At 46.6% G+C, this 18,554-nt stretch overlaps 2 protein-coding genes and 1 long non-coding RNA gene across 4 annotated transcripts; 1 reads left to right on the forward strand and 2 right to left on the reverse strand.

The window, feature by feature from the left end:
* Positions 1 to 741: 741 nt before the first annotated feature.
* On the reverse strand, positions 742 to 4,151 carry LOC122038568 (cellulose synthase-like protein D5). The gene is made up of 2 exons (XM_042598367.1): positions 3,559 to 4,151; positions 742 to 3,472 (listed from the first exon to the last, which is right to left on the reverse strand). Exons 1-2 carry the CDS (start codon positions 4,149 to 4,151, stop codon positions 853 to 855), a joined length of 3,213 nt encoding a protein of 1,070 aa, XP_042454301.1. The 3' UTR covers positions 742 to 852.
* A 16-nt stretch (positions 4,152 to 4,167) lies between these two features.
* Positions 4,168 to 5,652, forward strand: LOC122038569. 2 transcript variants are annotated; one of them, XR_006127897.1, is made up of 3 exons: positions 4,168 to 4,308; positions 4,616 to 4,783; positions 5,273 to 5,652. It is a non-coding gene; the product is annotated as an uncharacterized LOC122038569 (long non-coding RNA). The 2 variants fall into 2 exon arrangements; XR_006127896.1 differs by lacking the exon at positions 4,616 to 4,783 and having other exon boundaries at positions 4,170 to 4,308.
* Positions 5,653 to 10,110: 4,458 nt separating this feature from the next.
* On the reverse strand, positions 10,111 to 12,252 carry LOC122038567 (VAN3-binding protein-like). Its single transcript, XM_042598366.1, has 7 exons — positions 11,921 to 12,252; positions 11,734 to 11,823; positions 11,263 to 11,629; positions 11,021 to 11,170; positions 10,889 to 10,938; positions 10,744 to 10,801; positions 10,111 to 10,671 (listed from the first exon to the last, which is right to left on the reverse strand). Exons 1-7 carry the CDS (start codon positions 12,164 to 12,166, stop codon positions 10,463 to 10,465), a joined length of 1,170 nt encoding a protein of 389 aa, XP_042454300.1. The 5' UTR covers positions 12,167 to 12,252; the 3' UTR covers positions 10,111 to 10,462.
* Between the last annotated feature and the right edge of the window lie 6,302 nt (positions 12,253 to 18,554).

Below are 18,554 nucleotides of genomic sequence, written 5' to 3' on the forward strand. Positions count from 1 at the left end.
CAAGATTTATTAGATGGCCGGAATATGAGACCGGCCCTTCTCTTTGGAATTAATCCATGTAAATTAAATATATGAGGGAAAAAAATAAATATAAAGCCATAGACGACGCAAATTTCATTTGTTGTATTTCATTTGTTCTCTGCTTATAATTATTAGAGAAGAGAAGAATGACACATATTTTCTAAAATTCAGATTCCGCAATCAAACACCCCATTAGCAGCCGACTACCATATGATATATATGGTAGGTTAAATGTCCTTTCCTTTAGAATGCATTCAAATAATTTCTCGAACACCCCTTAATAATATTTTTTATTAAATATTATATTATTTACTCAGGATTGCATCTAGGGGGAACCATCTCTTATAAATAAAATTTTTCCTACATACAAAAAAAAAATTAATTATCATGATTTATTTGATGATAACGAGCACTAAAATGAGCGAGTCATCTTTTGCCACATAAGAGTTGTCCATCACCCACCCCCATGAGTATAGTCGAGTTGGTACTTGGATCGTAGATTACCATTTGAGAAGAAAAATCGAATCATTGGAGAATAATCTCTTGGGAATAAAATTCCTCTCACGTAGAGAGGTCATTCGGTCATTGTGATTTAAGATACCACATGAGAGCAAGAATCAAAACTCTGAGCAAGGATCGACTCACAATTTGAAATGCCATTTAATCCACATCTAATTGCCACAATCTAATGAGTAGATGTTGTATAGGTATGTTTTATATTTGAATGAACGAATTTGCAACATTACATGTAAGAAATTTACAGCTATCTATTCACTTGAGTGGCGCAGAAATTATGTGATTCAACTTGTGTGCGTGTTCCAATTGCGAAATTCACACGTCGATCTCACCGGTCGGGCTGCCATCTGGCGGGTTGATCGAGATCCACAAGAGCGACACCGTGATGGAGACGATTCCGGCCCAAACCCAGATGATGGTGGGGGTCCTCCCTCTTCGGCCCATAAGGCCCTTGGCGAAGGGATACATATGGGCCAACACCCAGAAGCTGAAGAAGAGCCCACCAAGCAGTTTGCTCCACTGCGGGATCTCGCTGTACACCGTCCTCGACACGCCGATCACCATGGCCACCAGGTTCACCACGATGATGGTGAGCGGCGGGATGAAGAGGCTTGTCCACTTGACCAAGTACAGGTCGGCATAGATGTCGTCTTCGTCCTCGTTCGCCGACTTGGAGGTTAGCGTGAAGGAGATCTCGATGCCGGCGATCACCTTGAGCAGTCCCTGCAACACCGCCGCTAGATGCGCGCTCGTGCCGCCGATGGCCCAGAATTGCTCGTTCCTCCACCACTCTTCTAATGCGATCCCGGACCACTTCACCTCCAGCAAGGATAGCAGGATGAGCGTGGTGGTGATGAGGAAGAGGTAGATGAGGAAGGTCATGTTTAGGGTCTGCACGATGAAGGTGCCACTGAAGAGGGAGAGCGCCGGGAGGAAGCAGTAGGTGAGGAGGAAGATGGAGGTGAAGGGGTAGATGCCGACGTTGAGGTAGGAGATGCGCTGCAGAAATTTGAGGCGCGACGAGGCGAGGAAGGCGTTGTTGCGCGAGAAGAAGATCTCCACGGAGCCAGTCGCCCATCGCAGAACTTGGTGTAGCCGGTCGGTGAGGTTGATCGGCGCTGTTCCCCGGAAGGCGTCGCGCTTGGTGATGCAGTAGATCGACCGCCAACCGCGATTATGCATCCTGTAGCCCGTCACCACGTCCTCTGTCACGGATCCGTAGATCCACCCAATCCTCTCCCCCCACTCTGATTTATCCTCGTACCTGCACGCAAGTTGTTCGATGAAACTTTCGGTAGAAAGTAGACGATGAAATTGCATCGATAGGCGCACCAACCAGCAGGAGATGACGGAAACAGCCTCCGCGAGGGTGGCCGCGTCGAGGGTTGGGCGTGGCTCCAGCAAGGCACCGGGCGGGCGACCGTTCTTGATACCTGGGTGGTCGGCCAAGGGGCGGCCTTGAAACTCAGCCACTGCAATGGAATCGATGAACATTTTGGAGTTGCCAAATTTAATCGGCGTGATGAGGTCCGGGTGCGTGGCCATCGACTGTGCCTCCTCGCCCAAGCTCCCCGAATTGGGCGGTTCAGGCGGCGGCGGCGCTGGACGCTTGTTCTGGCCGTAGAGTCCCGTGTACTCATTGGCGCGCGGGGGGTTGAATCCGTAGAGCGCGTAGCGGCGGAAAAGGCAGCCGGTGCCGACGTACATGGGGCCTTGGAGACCGTCTAGGGCGCGCATGTTGCCGTCGAAGAAGACGGTGTTGTGGTTGGCGTAGCGATCGGAGGGGTCGATGCCCTCGAAGCGCTGCGGGAACTGGACGTAGCAGACGCGGTCGCCGCCACGGTCCATCATGTAGCACATGCCCTCCCTGATGGCAAACGAGTTGTAGATGTAATGGTCGCAGTCGAAGTTGAGGATGAAGGGGCCGTTGGAGAGGATGGCTGAGGCGCGCACCATGGCATTCATGGCGCCGGCCTTCTTGTTATGGTCGTATCCTGGGCGCTTCTCGCGGGAGACGTACCCAAACATCGGTAGGCGGGTGTCGATGCCCGTGAAGTCGAGGTACGGGTGCTCGCCGGGGAAACCGTAGACGGGCTCGTGATGGGGAGTGTTGATCATCACCTGGAGGATGCCAGCATGGTCGCCCTTGGAATGATCTGGCGAAGGAGCCGCCCAAGTGCCCGGCCAGTGCGTAGAGTCGGCCATCCAAGTGGCCGCGGGAGGAGACTTGGAATCGACTGCAGCGGCCGTAGAACCCTCCTCGCCACCGCTGCGCTGGCGAGCAAGCTTCCGCTCGCGGGCATTTAGGACCTCGGAGCGGCGCCGGATGGCGTCGGGAAGGCCATTGATGCGGACCTTGAACTCATCGTACTCCCGCTTGATCCAACGGCGATCCTTGACGAAGTCCGGCAGCTTCTTGTTCTTGGTCGGGTCGCGCTTGATGCCGAAGTAGCTATCCGGGTTGCGCGGCTCGATGTTGTGCTTGCGGCAGAAGGGGACCCAAACTTGGGCGAAGGATGCAGCCTCCGACATGGCCTCGAAGGTGAGCAGCGCCCCGCCGTCATCGGAAACGTAAACAGAGAGCTTCTCGACAGGGTACTCGGTGGCGAGAATTGAAAGGATCGTGTTTCCAGTGACCAGCGGTGGCTCCTTTTCCGGGTCGGCGGTGGATATGAAGACGTCGAGGCCAGGAAGGTCGGATCGGCCGAGGGGGTTCGTCGGCGACGGCATGTCAAACTTCTCGCGGAGGGCGGCGAGGTCGGCCACACGGTTGATGGGATTGAGCTTCGGCAATTGGTCCAGCAACCATGAGAAGGCGAACCAGATCTCACACACAATGGACAAACCCCACAGCCACATCGCGTCCGGGTTTGGGTTTCGAACCCGCCACGAGAGGAAAAGAATCAAGAACACCAATCGTACCACCACTAGAAGCCTGCAATGCCATTGCCAAATCGACTCTGATTTGATTCTTCATTGATATATTACCAATTGATCGCATGCGTGTTGGGCTTTTGTTACCTGTAGGGACTGAGAATGCCCGGCGAGACTTGCACCTTCCTGGTGAGCGGCTTCCATGGCTTCTCCAAGAAGTCCGTCATCCTCATCGGCTCGCCCTCCTCGTCGTACTCTACCTCGTCTTTGGACCAGAAGGCGTTTCCGATCCCGTAAGTGCCCTTGGTCTCGAACAGCCACCGATTGTGGTCGAAATCCGACGTCTGACTCCTTAGCAACATCGACTTATTGTTCGGCGACTTCATGACCGAAACCCGGCGGTCCAACTTCCCGGACGCATCACCTCCTCCGCCGCCTCCGACGAAGTCCCCCTCGTCCTTGCTCAGTCGGGTCGCTCGCTTCCGGTATGGCGGAGCTGGGAGGTCGTCGGGCTTACAGGAAGGGCCGCCGCTGACTCCTGCGGCGGCGGCGTTATAAGGCTGATTGTCTGGTGTGGGAGGCATGTGGACGGTGTAGTTGGCGTAGTCATTGGGGCCACCGGAGGAGATGAACTCGCCGGCGACATCAACGTCCTCGTCGCGTGACAGGCTGACGACGTGGCCGCTCGACGTGCGGCGCGCGAATTTGACGGGCGTCTTCTTGGTCGGCGATGATGGCATGGTACGTACAATTCTCTTCCCCCTCTCCCTCTGGATTACGGATTCTTCCTATCTAAGCTGCATTGTTTTATTTACTATTTTCTCTGTTTTCTCGAGGGCAAATTGGTTGAAATGGTGGCAGCGCAATGGACGAGGACGACAAAACTGGTGATTCCAGGTAATTCATATGAAGTCGCGGAGGAAACATCGGAAAGCATGAAAAACAATCAGAAAATAGTAAATATCGTAAAGTCCAGAAAGTCGAAGATAGCCTATTGTAGAGGCAAACCGCTTAAAATTCTCATTAATTAGAAATTGTGCCAAAAATATATCAGCCATTTAATGCTGTCTTCAAAATTTATGCTAACCATAGAACACTTTTATGTTAATCATTTACTCAGTAAGAATATACCCATATTATCATTTTGACTATTAATAAGTTATCACTAATTTTTCAAAAAACACATTTGATACTGTGTATAAAGGTGGGGTCCGATAAGACCAGACAATTAGAAATTAAGGGGATACTAGTCAAAGACAGTCCAAAGTCAAGAAGACGTGACGATCAGAAGTCAAAGGACTTGACAGTCAGCAGTTAGGAGGAGAAAGGAGTTAGACCGCTTGACATCATCAGCCACATAATTCTCGATCGGGTACAAACAGATCATGTCCAACTTATCCTATTTTGTCAGTTTGCAGGTCATACTATTTCGAGTGATAAATTTTTTAAATATCAATATAAATATTGTAATAAAATATTGTTTAGTAATTAGTATTAGTGCTGATTGTGTATACTCCAGCATACACATGCTATGCTGTGGGTGGACTGCATAATGTTCACTCACGCCGTTTGAAACCTTGTTTTTAGGTTGTATATGATGTTGCAAATGAACTAGGACTGTCTTGTTAATTAGGCACTTCTAGAAAACTCCAGGTATTGGGACTTCGAATTGTTCCTCAATGGCATCCTTTGTTGTCCAATCTAATCTAGCAATTAAGCAAAACCTTCCATACTATTCATTGGAGTTCTATAAAGTATTGGTTTGCAAGTGTATTCATCTTTTTTCCCCCCTTGGTTTTAGATTTCTTTGTCATAGTTATTGTTATGTGTTAACTCCTGCTGTTGTCTTTTATTTTTGCAGCTGGAACAGAGCTGATAAACTGAACACAAGTTTTTTATGATCACGACCCACTGTCTTCAATCATGTGGACGTCAGGTTTTGACAGTCATCCCTAGAGTTCATTCTTTTTGCAAGCCTTTGGCATATAGATTTTAGTAGTTTCTTCATCGCCAACACGATCCTTTATTGATAGCCTCTGAAATCATGTATAGTATAATACCTCTGAAAGCTATTGTCTAGCAGGAAATGAAGTTTATTTGGTAGCCAAAGATACTATATGTTTCATGTTTGGAATCTGTTTATGTCAGTAATCCTTTGTGTCACCCAGCTGGTCGTTTTGGGTAGCTGTTATCGTTTAAACAGTACAAATTCTACTAATCAAGGATTTTGAGTTTCATCTATTTATTTAAAATCTGCTATCCAGCTATCCTTTCATATGTTACAACACTAAATACCCTGTCGAAGTTAACAACGGATCAAAATAGAGTCCAAAATGTTAAATAGGTAGTTTTTTTAATCCATCAAACTGTTTTATCAAATCCCTGCGGTGTCTGCTATCACGTTGAGTGGGATAGTCACTCGTTTGAAAGTCCACTATTACATCGAGCGAGAGAGTCGCTCGGTTGAAAATCCACTGTCCCAGTGTCGCCTGTTGTCGGGCCGAGCGGGATAGCCGCTCGGCCTGAAGTCCACTGTCCACATGCTCGGCGAGTAGCTCACTGTCTGCGTGCCCAGCTGATGTCGAGTCTGCTGTTAGGTTGAGCGGGGAGCCACTCGGCTCGGCTTCTGCGCGTGATCTCTTGAACATCGATTTGATTACTCACTGTGTCCAAGACGATGGCCCGGTGCTCAACCCCTGGTCAGCGCATAACTCTCCCGACCGGCCAACAACATCCACCCGTTGACTATTTTGACTTTGACCTTCACTGTAATAGTAGGATGGGGTCTCGCCTAATCACCGCATCAAATAATAATGACTTAATTTCATCGTTTATAATAGAAATATTTATATAAATTATATAAACAATTTATAGGATATGACAAATATAATATACAATTATTGTAATTATAAAAATAATTTGAATTATAGCATGACAAATATGATAATTATAAAAGTAATTTGAGTTATAGCCTGAGTATAAAAATTAGCAGTCCTAATTGATTAAATTAACTTGTTATTACTGTCTTGTGCCATTATTTTTTAATGTTATCATCCTTGTAAACTCAACTTGAACTTGTAGGCATTCAATTTGTTTGCTAAACTCCTAATATATTATTTGAATAACTGGACTAGATTTTAGATTTTAGGTAAGTATTAGTGAAAATAAAATTATAAAGAAAAAAATTAATGCTAAACAGATTTGAATGAATATTGAATTGACTATTACTTTCTATTCAACCTTAATACTTGAATGAAATGCAATTAATTATTTTCTAGAATGTCATTAAATAGGAGTTTTCTGGCATTGACGAAATTTATCTTAGACTCAACGTTATGAACCTACTTGGTTAGCTGATCAAATTGGAGGGTCCGCTCGTGATTTTTGTTTTTCTCCATGTTGAGCATTCGTTCGGTCGGAGCTCTGCTCCAAATCTTTCTTCAGTTGGGCAACCTTCGTGGTGAACTGCTCAACCCAAACCCGTGAGGTGTATGCTTGGCTGGACGGGGCTCGCAGTTGTTGATTTTCGTACTCTAAAAATGCTAGCCACTGGCAGATATCCAAACTCTCCACCCAAAAAAACAAGACGGACAAACTAATTAATTCCGATCGGGGAATGCAAAAAAAGACTTAGTTAAAATTTAACCCGGTAGATTTCTGAATAAAGCCACCAGCTTGCTCTCCGAGCGGAAGGGTCGCTGCTCTGGCCCTGACATTTGCCCATGTTTGTGCAAGGGGACCTTAGATGGTTATTTGGTGTCGAGGAGAGCAGTGCTCGACACCGTTCGAGTGATGCCACTCATTAGTAGGCAAGCAAAGAATGACCTTGATCCTTCGTCAGCCGCTCAGGGTTGATGACTTTGAAGTGGTCGGGCCCTTGGACTTAGACACGGGGGAGGAGCGAATTATGGATGCTTGGCCGATCGAGCTGGTCAGCGGAGGTGGCAAGAAGACGACCGATGATGCACATATCATCCCAGCCGGACAAGGAAGGTATCCGCGGACAAGGAAGGTATCCGATCGGAGGATGAAGGGGTAGGTAGGGAAGCCTCTCTCTCAGGGATTGCTGAGGATAAAGTTTCGCCCTGTTCGGAGGGATGTCAGGAAATTGAAGGAACATAGGGCTGTAGGGCTGAAGTTGCTAAGAGGGAAGAAGTCTCCGCCCGATACCTCTTGCGGTGATGGATAAGTGGCTCACTAGAAGTGGTCGACTCTGAGAGCACTGAGATCGGCGCCATAGATGGTCATTCGGGGGCAATTTGCCAGTGGTGGCCGCCACCCTACTTCCCCCAACTTCGCCAATTGGATCTTCCGAGTGCTTGACTGGCAATAAGCCCCGACTCTCCATCTCGATGACGCCTTTGGCATTGATCTCCGCATTGACAAGCTTGCTCTTTCCGTTTATCCATGCCCTCAGCATGATTTGAGCTGCAAAAAACGATAAGAAATCAATTAGATTCAAAGACATTAGGAAGAAAAAGGACATACCTAGGGGGAGGAGCAGCCACATTCAGATATGACTTAGCCCAAACACATACAGGACCCCCTCCAATAACAGTCGGTGCATGTGATATTTCTGACCAGCCAAGCTCACGACTACTTGAAGGTAGTCTGACTGGCTTCGATACCGACTGACCAGAGGGGACTTCGCCAACTCTATATGCAACCGATATGGGATTCGGGCCAGACGGGAAGACGAACGTAGAAGCAATGCTTCCTCCAGTGCTTATTTAAGGAAGACATTTTATCGAAGTAAACGATGCCCACTCGGGCTTGAAACAGATAGGTGCTCAACTCAGAAACTTAGAGTAACAAAAGTAGTGAAACACTGAGTACCAAAGGAATGTCATGTAGACGGAACAGTATGACTACCCTGCACACACCCTAAAAGAGTTGGACACTAATTGATACAAAGAAATATGAAAATATTTACAAACTTTGAAGAAAAAAGGGTGAATGGGAAAGCACAAGTCGGCTAAAGATTGATCATTAAACAAGGGCAGAAAACCATTGGAAGGCATATGAGGACGGTCGTAGGTAGACAGGATGACAATCTTATAACTTTCGAGGAAACGATATGTTTGTTGTATTTGGTCGGCCTCATCGCCATTAAACTTAGATTCAGTGGAGGTATACTAGAGCCCGGGGATGGGCAGGGATGACGAGAAGATTCAGCCATGAAGCAGAAAAAAGGAGGGAAAAAGAAGGATTCAAAGAGAGGAAGGGCTTACTGCAAAGGAAAATCATCAGCAAAGGCTGTGGAGGAAGAGGAGAAGGTGACGGTGAACGCAAGGAAGACGATAGGGTAAAAGAAAAAGTTGGGGGCTTAAAAATATGGAGGACGACTGTTCTGAGCCATCCGATCAAGGGCTTTGGAAAATGGGGATTCATCGCGACAGTTGAATTTGAAAAGGTTGTTGTCACATCAAACCCAAATAGCCGTCTGTCACATTACTCACGCGGCAGCATGCAAAGGCGACATGTGGCATTTGGTTATAGGTGGTATTAATGAGGAAGCAGGGGCATGATTACAAGGTCTGACCAAGTGTGCTTTGCATTAATGGGTGAATATCTGAACGATTTTTGAGAAATTAGGGTGACGTCAGCAGCAATTAAAAATCATTACAGGCAAAGCAGAGAGTGGTAAAGAGTCGGAAAATTGGCTAAGGGTAGTGCAAATTGAGTCAAACGACGACTATAAATCCTTGAGTTAGAGAGCATCGCAGCCGGACGACGGCAATGAACCCTTGAGTCAGAGCGCATCACAGCTAAATAATGGCTATAAACCTTGGAGTCAGAGAACATCACAGTCGAACGACAACTATAAACCCTTGAGTCAGAGAGCATCGCAACCAAATGACGATTATAAACCCTTGAGTCAGAGAGTATCGCAGCTGAACGACGGCTACAAACCCTTGAGTTAGAGAGCATCGCAGCCGAACGATGGCTATAAACCCTAGGTCACTTGGTTGGGAAGAAAAGAGCTTCCGAATTACTAATTGTCTAGTCAGTCGAACTTGCAATCTTATTTGACTAGACTTAAGGGGAAGACATGTGATGTTGTGATGAAGGGGAACCCCACCAGTGGGTCAAAGTAGAAGAAAAGCATCGGGCGTGTCAGAGCAGTCAAAGGCCCGGACCCATGAACCAAACCAATTAAGCTGAGAGGCGGCAGAGTTTGTCCGTGTCGGTCCAGTCGTGTCCGAACGACCGCTCAAAGAAAGCCCGCGATTAAGGCTAATAACCAAGCAGCAACTCCCCCGGACCCCTACCCTCGAGCAAGAGGCATGTCTGGTCAGACAAAGGGCAACCCTCCGACAATAATAAGTCCGAACGGAAAGCCTGGCAATAGCTCTGTGCATTACGTTCCGGCTGGGACTACTTGGCCGAGCAGCGGCGGGTCGGTCGCATGTGGACCCACTAGCTATCTTGTCATATCTTTTTGGGAGTTTGTGCTGCTGACAGCAGAGTATGTCCAGCAGGCAAATCGTACTTTAGAAGCTTTCAGACTGTCACATCAGAGAGTTGCATGGTTACTTACAAAGACACTTTTTGACTTATCTTTTCTTAGGACGTTTAAGAAAATACGCCTACGCTTTGAGATGTGTGCACGAGTACTACAACAATACTATAAAAGGAGGTTTCTATACAGGTGGAGGTATGTGTAATTTCATTTTCTATATGCTTTAACTACAGTTCTTCATTTTTCTACATCATCAGAGATTGACTTGAGCGTCGAATGACCAACGTCGGAAACCTCTTCCCGACTTGGCACTAACACTTTTGTGTTGTAGGACTACGAGGAGTCTTCGCTTTGTCAACATTTAAGTCACATCCTCAGCTTACCATCATCTCTATTTTTGGACAGGATCAAGGTGCATCACAAGGGGAACATAACGCCTGCAAAATAGATCTGGACATGTACATAGTCATTTTGCCTACATGGAAGCAAGCAAAAACACAGCTACCATTCGGCGATGTAGATTTGGAGATCGTCTTTAGAAGTAATATCAAATCCATTCTTATCATACAACTTCAAATTTTCTTTTCTTTACATTGGTTTCACTATGTTCATGCTGGCATGGCACTCGAGCATCTGTCTGATACCTTCAGTCCAGATCTTTTTGTCACATTTTCTGCATTCGAATTCGATTAACCTATCTGGAGTTCTGATCCCAAAATAGGCCCTCTGATTGCTTCCATCTTCCACTTCTCTTCCAGGCCATGCAGGTATGTTGGAGCAAACATCAATCACAATACCTGAAAGAAAACAGTGTCAACTAACTAGCTATTGGAACTAGAACTTCTCCATTCCCCCTCTGCTACTCTTACTCTTCTTCTTCTTGATGAAGGTCCCAGCCATGTGTGTACTCTTTGTTTTCACCACCACCTGCAATATGATACATGATCAGCAGCACTGTCTTAGCTTTGGTAAAGGAAAGTTTAGACAGCAGTTCTCCTAAGTTCAAGATGTTACCTCCCATTTGGAGTTTGTATATACTGAAACTTGCTTCCAGTGAAGAATTCCTGCCACATATGCATTACTGAGCACTGTGTTTCGATCAAAACAACTCTTTGGTAAATTAATTCTTAGCAAAAGGGGCACTACCTTTTCTAGTGCGTTTAACAAGCTGCCCTCCTCTAGCAACAAAAGTCAAGGGAAGGAGGCACTTGTCTAATTCCTTCTCCCCTGTTGCTGCTGCTGCACTTTGAATCTCTGTACAAAGCCTCGCCCTCAACGTTGCTGCTCCTCGTAAGGCTACACGGTAGAACACGAAGAGGGTCGGATTAAAACTTGATCTGTGAAAGCTTTTTTATTATTATTATTATTTATTATATCTAGATCATTACCGGTCGCAGCTCCGGCTGTGAGTGCCATCACGTCTCCGCTGCTCTGCGCCCCAACCGCCGAGTGGATGACCGTCATGATCTGCGCCTGAGTCGCGCCCATCGTCTGCGCCATCTCCACGCAGTGCGACGCCACCAGCGCCGCGGCCGAGGCAATGGCAGCGGTGATCTGGCTGTCACCGTTGGCTTTGGATCCTTCCTGAGAGAAGACGGCGGTGGCGACGACAGCTGCGACGGCAGCCGCGACTCCGGCGACGGAGGTGGCGGCGTAGGCTTGGGCTTTGCGGGTTCGAGCCTCGGCCCTTCGCTTCTCCCTCTGGTCCTTGAGCCATGCGCCCATCGTCTTCCCTCTCGGCGAGCCTCTGTGCAACTGGAAGCAAGGTGACAAGGGACTAATTTACAGTTGAAATTAAAAAAAAAAAATCTTTTTGGAAAATTTGATCTTTCAATCCAATGTTTATTGATATGCCTTGCCTTGAGTTCGATGTTGTCTCTTGGCGAAATGGGGGGACTAATCCCGGGCACCTCACCGGCACTAGCAACTGTGATCTCTGCCACTGGATTCTGCATGCACAGCAAAATTAAACCCATCAATTCATCAAACACACGGCGATCCACGACAAATCGAATCGTCGCCCGCCCGCCCGCCCGCCCGCCCTACCACGTCTCTCCTGGCGGCGGACGAATCCGAAGGTGGTTTCTTGGACTCGAACAGAGTCAGCGCTTTGGAGACCTCAAGAGCAGAGAGACTCCAGGAGCGCGCGAGGAACTCCATCGCCTCCGTGGGCGTCTCCGGCGGCCGCAGCGCCAGGGGGAGGCTGCTCGCCGGGCGCTCTTCCTCGATGTCCTCCAGCCGCGTCGTCGACGCGCGGTGATGGCGAAGAGGATGATGCGAAGGCTTCTCCATGGAAGATCACCACCATGAGTCGATGAGATGAGATGCGAGTGGGAGATTGGTCCGATGGAGTAGTGATAATAAAGGCGAAGAGGTCGCGCATTGCAATTCGAAGCTGGTGGTGAATCTAATAATAATTCTCTAATTAATTCCCCACGAATGGCCTCTGTAATGATTCCTGCTCCCACTTCCGGTGAATCCGTGAATGGGAAACACTAGTCCGAGCATGTCCTCATGTTTTGCCCCTGGCTAGAGTACGATTGGCGGAACTAATCACTTGTTGCCACGTAAATGGAAAACACTAACTGCACCCAAAAATAAAAGATCGTATAATCAATAATTAAAAATTCATTAGATGCAATAACTTCTTTTGTTTAAGTAGGAGATTAAAGAGTCGGAGGAGGCGTCGAACGATCATCTACTTCTCAGATGTAGATGAAGTAGATGAATTTAGAGATGGCTCAACTAAAAGTTAATCTGATTAAGAACGCCGAGATGTTAGAGGTAGAGAAAGGTAAGAGCGCTGATCAGGCCACCCAAATAGCTCGGCTTAATAAATAGACCAACATCATCGAAGTCAAAATCCATTTAGCCAACACCAGGAAACTACGGGCTATTAAAGATCTGGAGATCAAAAATAAAGAATTTAGGGTGTTGGCTCAAAACATGAAGGATGTTGAGGCCGCGCTGAAGGCAGAGCGAGACGGATAATCGGTCGAGCAGACTGCAGCAAAGGTCCAGCTCGACGCCAAGGAAGAAGAGCTGACCAAATTGAAGGAAGAGCTGGAGGCCTCCCGAGCGGCCCTGGAGACTTATCAGGGAGCTGAGTCGAGTAGGTTTGACCTCACGAAGTAAGTCTATATCCGCTCAGATACCTTTAATAACAAAGTCGTCGATCGGACTCTTCGTCTGATCGACCTAGCGATTGAAGGGACATTCGGTCAACTCAGGTAAGGTGGCTACCTCTCCGCCACTCTATCAAGCCAGGTCATCAGTCGAGACAAGCTGACTGCATCGCTGCTTGATGATGTATTAGATTATCTGGAGTGAGCCAGTTGAGAGTTACCTCTTTATAACTTTGAAGTTTCAATGAATGCTTGTCCGTCTATCAGGCCTTATCTTCTTGTATTTTAACTTTTCAACTCGATTTTCAAGCATCGTGTACTTCTGATCGGCAAAGTTTTATCTACTTAGCCGATCGATCTAATTTGTTCTTAAGGTTGCTTGACCGTTTTAGCGTAGACGAGAGTTTAAGGTCTCCGCTCGACTATTAATGACGACAGAGTTTTAAGGTCGCTGCTCGACCGTTGATGACGACAAGGTTTTAAGGTCGTCGCTCGACCATCAGTGAAGACTAGGGTTTAAGGTCGCTGCTCGACCATTGACGGAGATAAGGATTTAAGGTCGTCGCTAGACCATTGACGGAGACAAGGATTTAAGGTCGCCGCTCGACCGTCGGTGAAGACTAGGGTTTAAGGTCATCGCTCAACCGTCGATCAAGACTAGGGTTTAAAGTCGCCGCTCAACCATTGTTGGAGACAAGGGTTTAAGGTCACCGCTCGACCGCTGATGGAGACTTAGATTTAAGGTCACCGCTCGACCGTCAGTGAATACTAGGGTTTAAGGTCGTCGCTCAACCGTCGATAGAGACAAGAGTTTAAGATCGCTGCTCGACCGTCGATGGAGACAAGGGTTTAAAGTTGTCGCTCGACCGTTGGTGAAGACTATGGTTCGATGAAGACTAGCATTTAAGGTCGCCGCTCAACTGTCGATGGAGACAAGGGTTTAAGGTCGTCGCTCAACCGTTGATGTAGATAAGGGTTTATAGTTGCCGCTCGACTTTTAACTGGGCCTGATCGGCCCAAGAGTCTGGGGAATTTTGGTTTTTATTCATGTTGGCCCTATATTCAGAAGACATATACACAAGTATATTTATATTTACTCACGCACCTCTCACCCAAGCCTGTAGAATTGAAGATGATTCATGCTCCACGGTCGCTTGAGTCATTTCCCGTTTTCATATTCCAAGTAATAGGCCCTTGAGCGGAGTTTCTATACGACCTTGTAAGGTCCCCTCCATGGTGCCTCGAGTTTAGTGACATCCCTGACCGCCTTAATTTTCTTCCAGACCAGATCACCGACCTGAAAGGACCTCAGGATCACTCTCCTATTGTAGTTCTGTCTCATCCGCTGTCAGTAAGCCATTAGCCGAATGACCACCTTATCCCACACTTCATCCACCAAGTCGAGCTCCATTAGTCTTCGCTCGCTATTTCCTTCATCGTAGAGTCGCACCCGGTCAGATTCTACTCCAACCTCCACAGGAACCACCGCTTCTCCTCCGTACACCAGTTAGAATGGTGTTATGTCGGTCGACTCCTTTGGAGTCGTGTGAAGTGCCCACAAGATACTTGGGAGTTGGTCATGTTGTTGCGTCTATTGATGCTCCTGCTCCTGCTACTACATCTGCCCCTCCTTCTGATCCTATCGACGTTTCTCATCCTGTTCCTACTCCTTCGGGAGATGATACTTTTGAATTCTTTGTATCTCTATGACATGTGATATTGTCCATTATGTGGATGTTTGTTGTGAACTCCCTCCTGTGAACTTCACTTTATTTTGGGTGTATGAGATACTGCTTTTCTAAATTATAATTTAGTTCTAGAATCCAATTAGTTATATTATGTTGATGTCTGTGTGATTTAGGGCGAGTACTCCTCGGGTTTATCGTGTTTGCTTCGTGCACAAATTGAGGGGGAGTTTTTTTTTTATTTTGTTTTTTGATATTTGACAAAGGGGGAGATGTAAGTTGAAGTTTATGCTTAATTAAGAAGGAAATTCATGCTTAGTCATATATTATCTGCTATTATTGCGTGTGATTAAATAAGATGAATTTTATACAATATTGCCATTTACTGCTACTTACTACTTATTATTTTATTATGGTATGTTGGAAATTAGCCTAAATTCAAATAGATTGTCAAACATCAAAAAAGGGGGAGATTGTTGGTGCAATCATGCCCTGGATGTTTTTAATGTGTTGACAATTATTTAAGTTTAGGTTAATACCCTTGGATCTAACATGTGTTGCAAATTTTGCAGGGAGGAGTCCAAAGAGGTCGAGGACCGGAGTCTTGGCAAGAAAGTCCAGGGATGCGTTCATCTGGCATGAGGTATTAGTTGGGAAACCAGCAAGCAATCGATTGGCAAATCGATTGAGGCGCATAACTATGGAACAGAATACTGCTGAATCGATTAGCCGATCGATTAGAGGAAACCAATCGATCGGCCGATCGATTGATAGCCTCTGCGCGAGAGCACAGAGGGAACTTGGATCGATCAATCGATCAATTCACATGCTTGCTGCGCAAGAACACAGTGCGAACCTGGATCGATCAGCCGATCGATTGAAGATAACCAATCGATCGGTCGATCGACTTACAAGGTTTCTGCACGAAGGAGCAACACGATTTTGAATTGATCAACCGATCGATCGATCGGTCGATCGATTGAATCCACTTCTATACCTATGAAATTTACAGCTGAATCGATCATGTGTTGGCCGAATCGATCGTGACGGTGCTGAACGACTATATTTGAATCGATTGGAGATGTGCTCAATCGATCGACGGTGACGATCACGTGAGAAACGACTACTTTTGAAGACGAATAAAAAGGGGAGATGCACTGTAGCAAAAATAACGATTTTCGAATACTCATTGTGCTAAGTAAAAAGAGAGCTCTCCAAGTGATTTCAAAGTAAAAGATTTTGAGTCTCTTCCTCCTAATCCTAGATCTCATCTTGTAAGAGGAAGAGACAACCTTGTAAAGGTTTCTCCACCTTCATTTGTGATAATGAGAAGAAGAAGTTCATATTGGAGTTTGATAGTGTGGCTGTGTGCCTTGGATTAGTCACCTCAAGAAGGTGGAGACCAAGTAAACCAAGGAGTTAGCGTTATTTTCTTATTTATTTTGTCCTTCATTTCTCTCTATTTGCTTTCGCTAATAAGTTGTAGGTGAAAAATCAAAGAAAGACTATTCGCCCCCCCTAACCGAACGCAAAGGTCCTATCAGGTCAACCTAGCTACCTCCTGCGTGGCCGAGCCGAGTTCGTAAGCCTCTAAGGATCTCCCGATTTGTGACCTCCGCCTAGCCGTTGCTTTGGGGGTAGGCGATCGAGGTGAATGTCTGCTGGATGTCATAACCTTCGCACCACTTCTTGAGTTTTTGACCCGCGAACTGCCGCCCGTTATCTGAGACGAGCCGGCGAGGGACGCCGAACTGACAAAGGATGTGTTCATACCGGTGACAATGAACTAGCTAACTTAGCCAATTCATCTACTACTTGATTGTCCGATCGGGGAATCTTCTGTACAGTGATTTCTTGAAAATTTATCTTTAACCTTTCGAAGGCTTCTGTATATAACTTGAGTCGGGGTTGTTAATCTCGAACGCCCCTATCAGCTGTTGGCCAGCCAACTGGGAGTCTGAGTGAATGAGGACTTTTATGGCTCCGACATGTCGTGCTGCTTGCAAGCCAGCTATCAAGGCTTTATACTCGGCCTTATTGTTGGTGGTGCGATAATCCAGCCGAACGGAAAGTTACATTCGGTCTTCCTTTAGGGAAATAAGCAGGATGCCGATCCCACTACCTTGTCGGGTGGAAAAGTCATCAACATATATTCTCCAAGTTATTTCTAGCTCATCATTTTGGATCTCCGTGACGAAATCAGCCAAGGTCTGAGCTTTTATCTCAATTCGGGGCTGGTATTGGATGTCGAACTCACTTAGTTCAGTGGTTCACTTGATTAGCCAACCAGATGCTTCTGGGTTGAGGAGGACTCTTCCCAAGGTACTATTGGTCATCACGATGATTGGGTGGGAGAGGAAGTATGGGCGGAATCTCCAAGCGGCTAGTACCAAAGCGTAAGCTAATTTTTCCAAACCAGTGTAGCGGGATTCAGCGTCTTTTAATATATGATTTAAAAAATACACGAGCTGTTGCTCTTGCTCATTCTTCTTAACTAATGCCGAGTCGAACACATTTTCAGTGGACGACAGATAAATCCAGAGCGGCTCTCCTGCGCTTGGCTTAGCTAATATAGGCAAGAAGTTGAAATAATCTTTGAGTTATTTGAACGCCCCATCGCACTCCGTATCCCACTGGAATTTAGTCACTCGATGCAACACCTTGAAGAACGGTAAGCTCCGGTTGGAAGATTTGGATATGAATCTGGATAGAGCAGTAATACTCCCGGTCAGCCGTTGAGTTTCCTTCAAGTTGTGTGGTGGCGACATATCTTGTAGAGCCTTGACCTTACTTGGATTCGCCTCGATCCCCCGCTCGATAACTATATATCTCAAGAATCGGCCGCTTTTGGCGTCGAGCAGACACTTGTTTGGGTTTAGCTTTATTCCATAAGCCCTCAGGGTTTGACAGGCCTCATTGATGGCTATGCAAAGATTAATAACTCTTGGAGATTTTATGAGTATATCATCAATATATACCTCTATGTTTCGGCCGATCTGCTTTCAGAACACCTTGTTCATGAGCCTCTGGTAGGTGGCTCCAGCGTTCTTTAGTCCGAACGGCATGACGTTGTAGTAGAATGTTCCGTCAGTTGTGATGAAGCTGACATTTTCTTGATCTTCTCGGGCGAACGGTACTTGGTGATAACCTTGATATACGTTGAGCATGCAGATCAGCTTGCAGCCTGCTGTAGAGTCCACCATCTGGTCTATTCGAGGCAGCGGATAGAAATCCTTCGGGCATGTTTTATTTAGGTCACGGAAGTCTATACAAACCCTCCATTTGTTGTCCGGCTTGGGGACTAGTATGATATTAGCAAGCCAGCTTAGCAATTGTACCTCCCGTATGTGATCGGCCTTCGACAATTTCTCTATCTCCGCTCGGATGACCAAGTTCTGTTCTGTGCCGAAGTCTCTTTTCTTTTGCTTCACTAGCTGAGCATCCGGTCGAATGTGTAGCTCATGCTGAGACACAATCGGTGAAATACCGGAAAGCTCTTGTGTCATCCAAGCAAATACATCATGATTCTGTCTGAGGCAAGCTACCAGTTCTGTCTTTTTCTCGTCCTCCAGATCGACAACAATGAAGGTAGTTGCTTTCGGGCGGTCAGGGTGAATCTATTCTTCTTTTCTTCATAGACCAGAGCGGGGGGTTTTTCAATGATGGTGTTCACCTCCAGACGAGGGGTCTTCCAAGCAGCTTTTGCTTCCATTCTGACCATCTTGATGTAACAACGCCAAGTGGCCAACTGATTTCCTTGACTTCACCTAATTTACCATCCACTAGAAATTTAATCTTATGGCAGTAGGTGGACACCACCGCTCGAAACTCATTGAGTGTCGGTCGGCCCAAAATAATGTTGTAGGTCGA

The sequence above is a fragment of the Zingiber officinale genome, chromosome 1A (assembly GCF_018446385.1).
Source record: "Zingiber officinale cultivar Zhangliang chromosome 1A, Zo_v1.1, whole genome shotgun sequence".
NCBI lineage: Eukaryota > Viridiplantae > Streptophyta > Magnoliopsida > Zingiberales > Zingiberaceae > Zingiber > Zingiber officinale.

Bases quoted from the DNA above. Each gene is read 5' to 3' on its own strand.
- LOC122038568 (XM_042598367.1), bottom strand. From the start codon at position 4,151: ATGCCATCATCGCCGACCAAGAAGACGCCCGTCAAATTCGCGCGCCGC. The intron at 3,473-3,558 runs GTAACAAAAGCC...ATGGCATTGCAG, and splicing joins GGCATTCTCAGTCCCTACAG to GCTTCTAGTGGTGGTACGAT.
- LOC122038567 (XM_042598366.1), bottom strand. From the start codon at position 12,166: ATGGAGAAGCCTTCGCATCATCCTCTTCGCCATCACCGCGCGTCGACG. The intron at 11,630-11,733 runs GCAAGGCATATC...CCTTGCTTCCAG, and splicing joins GAGACAACATCGAACTCAAG to TTGCACAGAGGCTCGCCGAG. The intron at 10,802-10,888 runs GTAACATCTTGA...ATCATATTGCAG, and splicing joins ATACAAACTCCAAATGGGAG to GTGGTGGTGAAAACAAAGAG.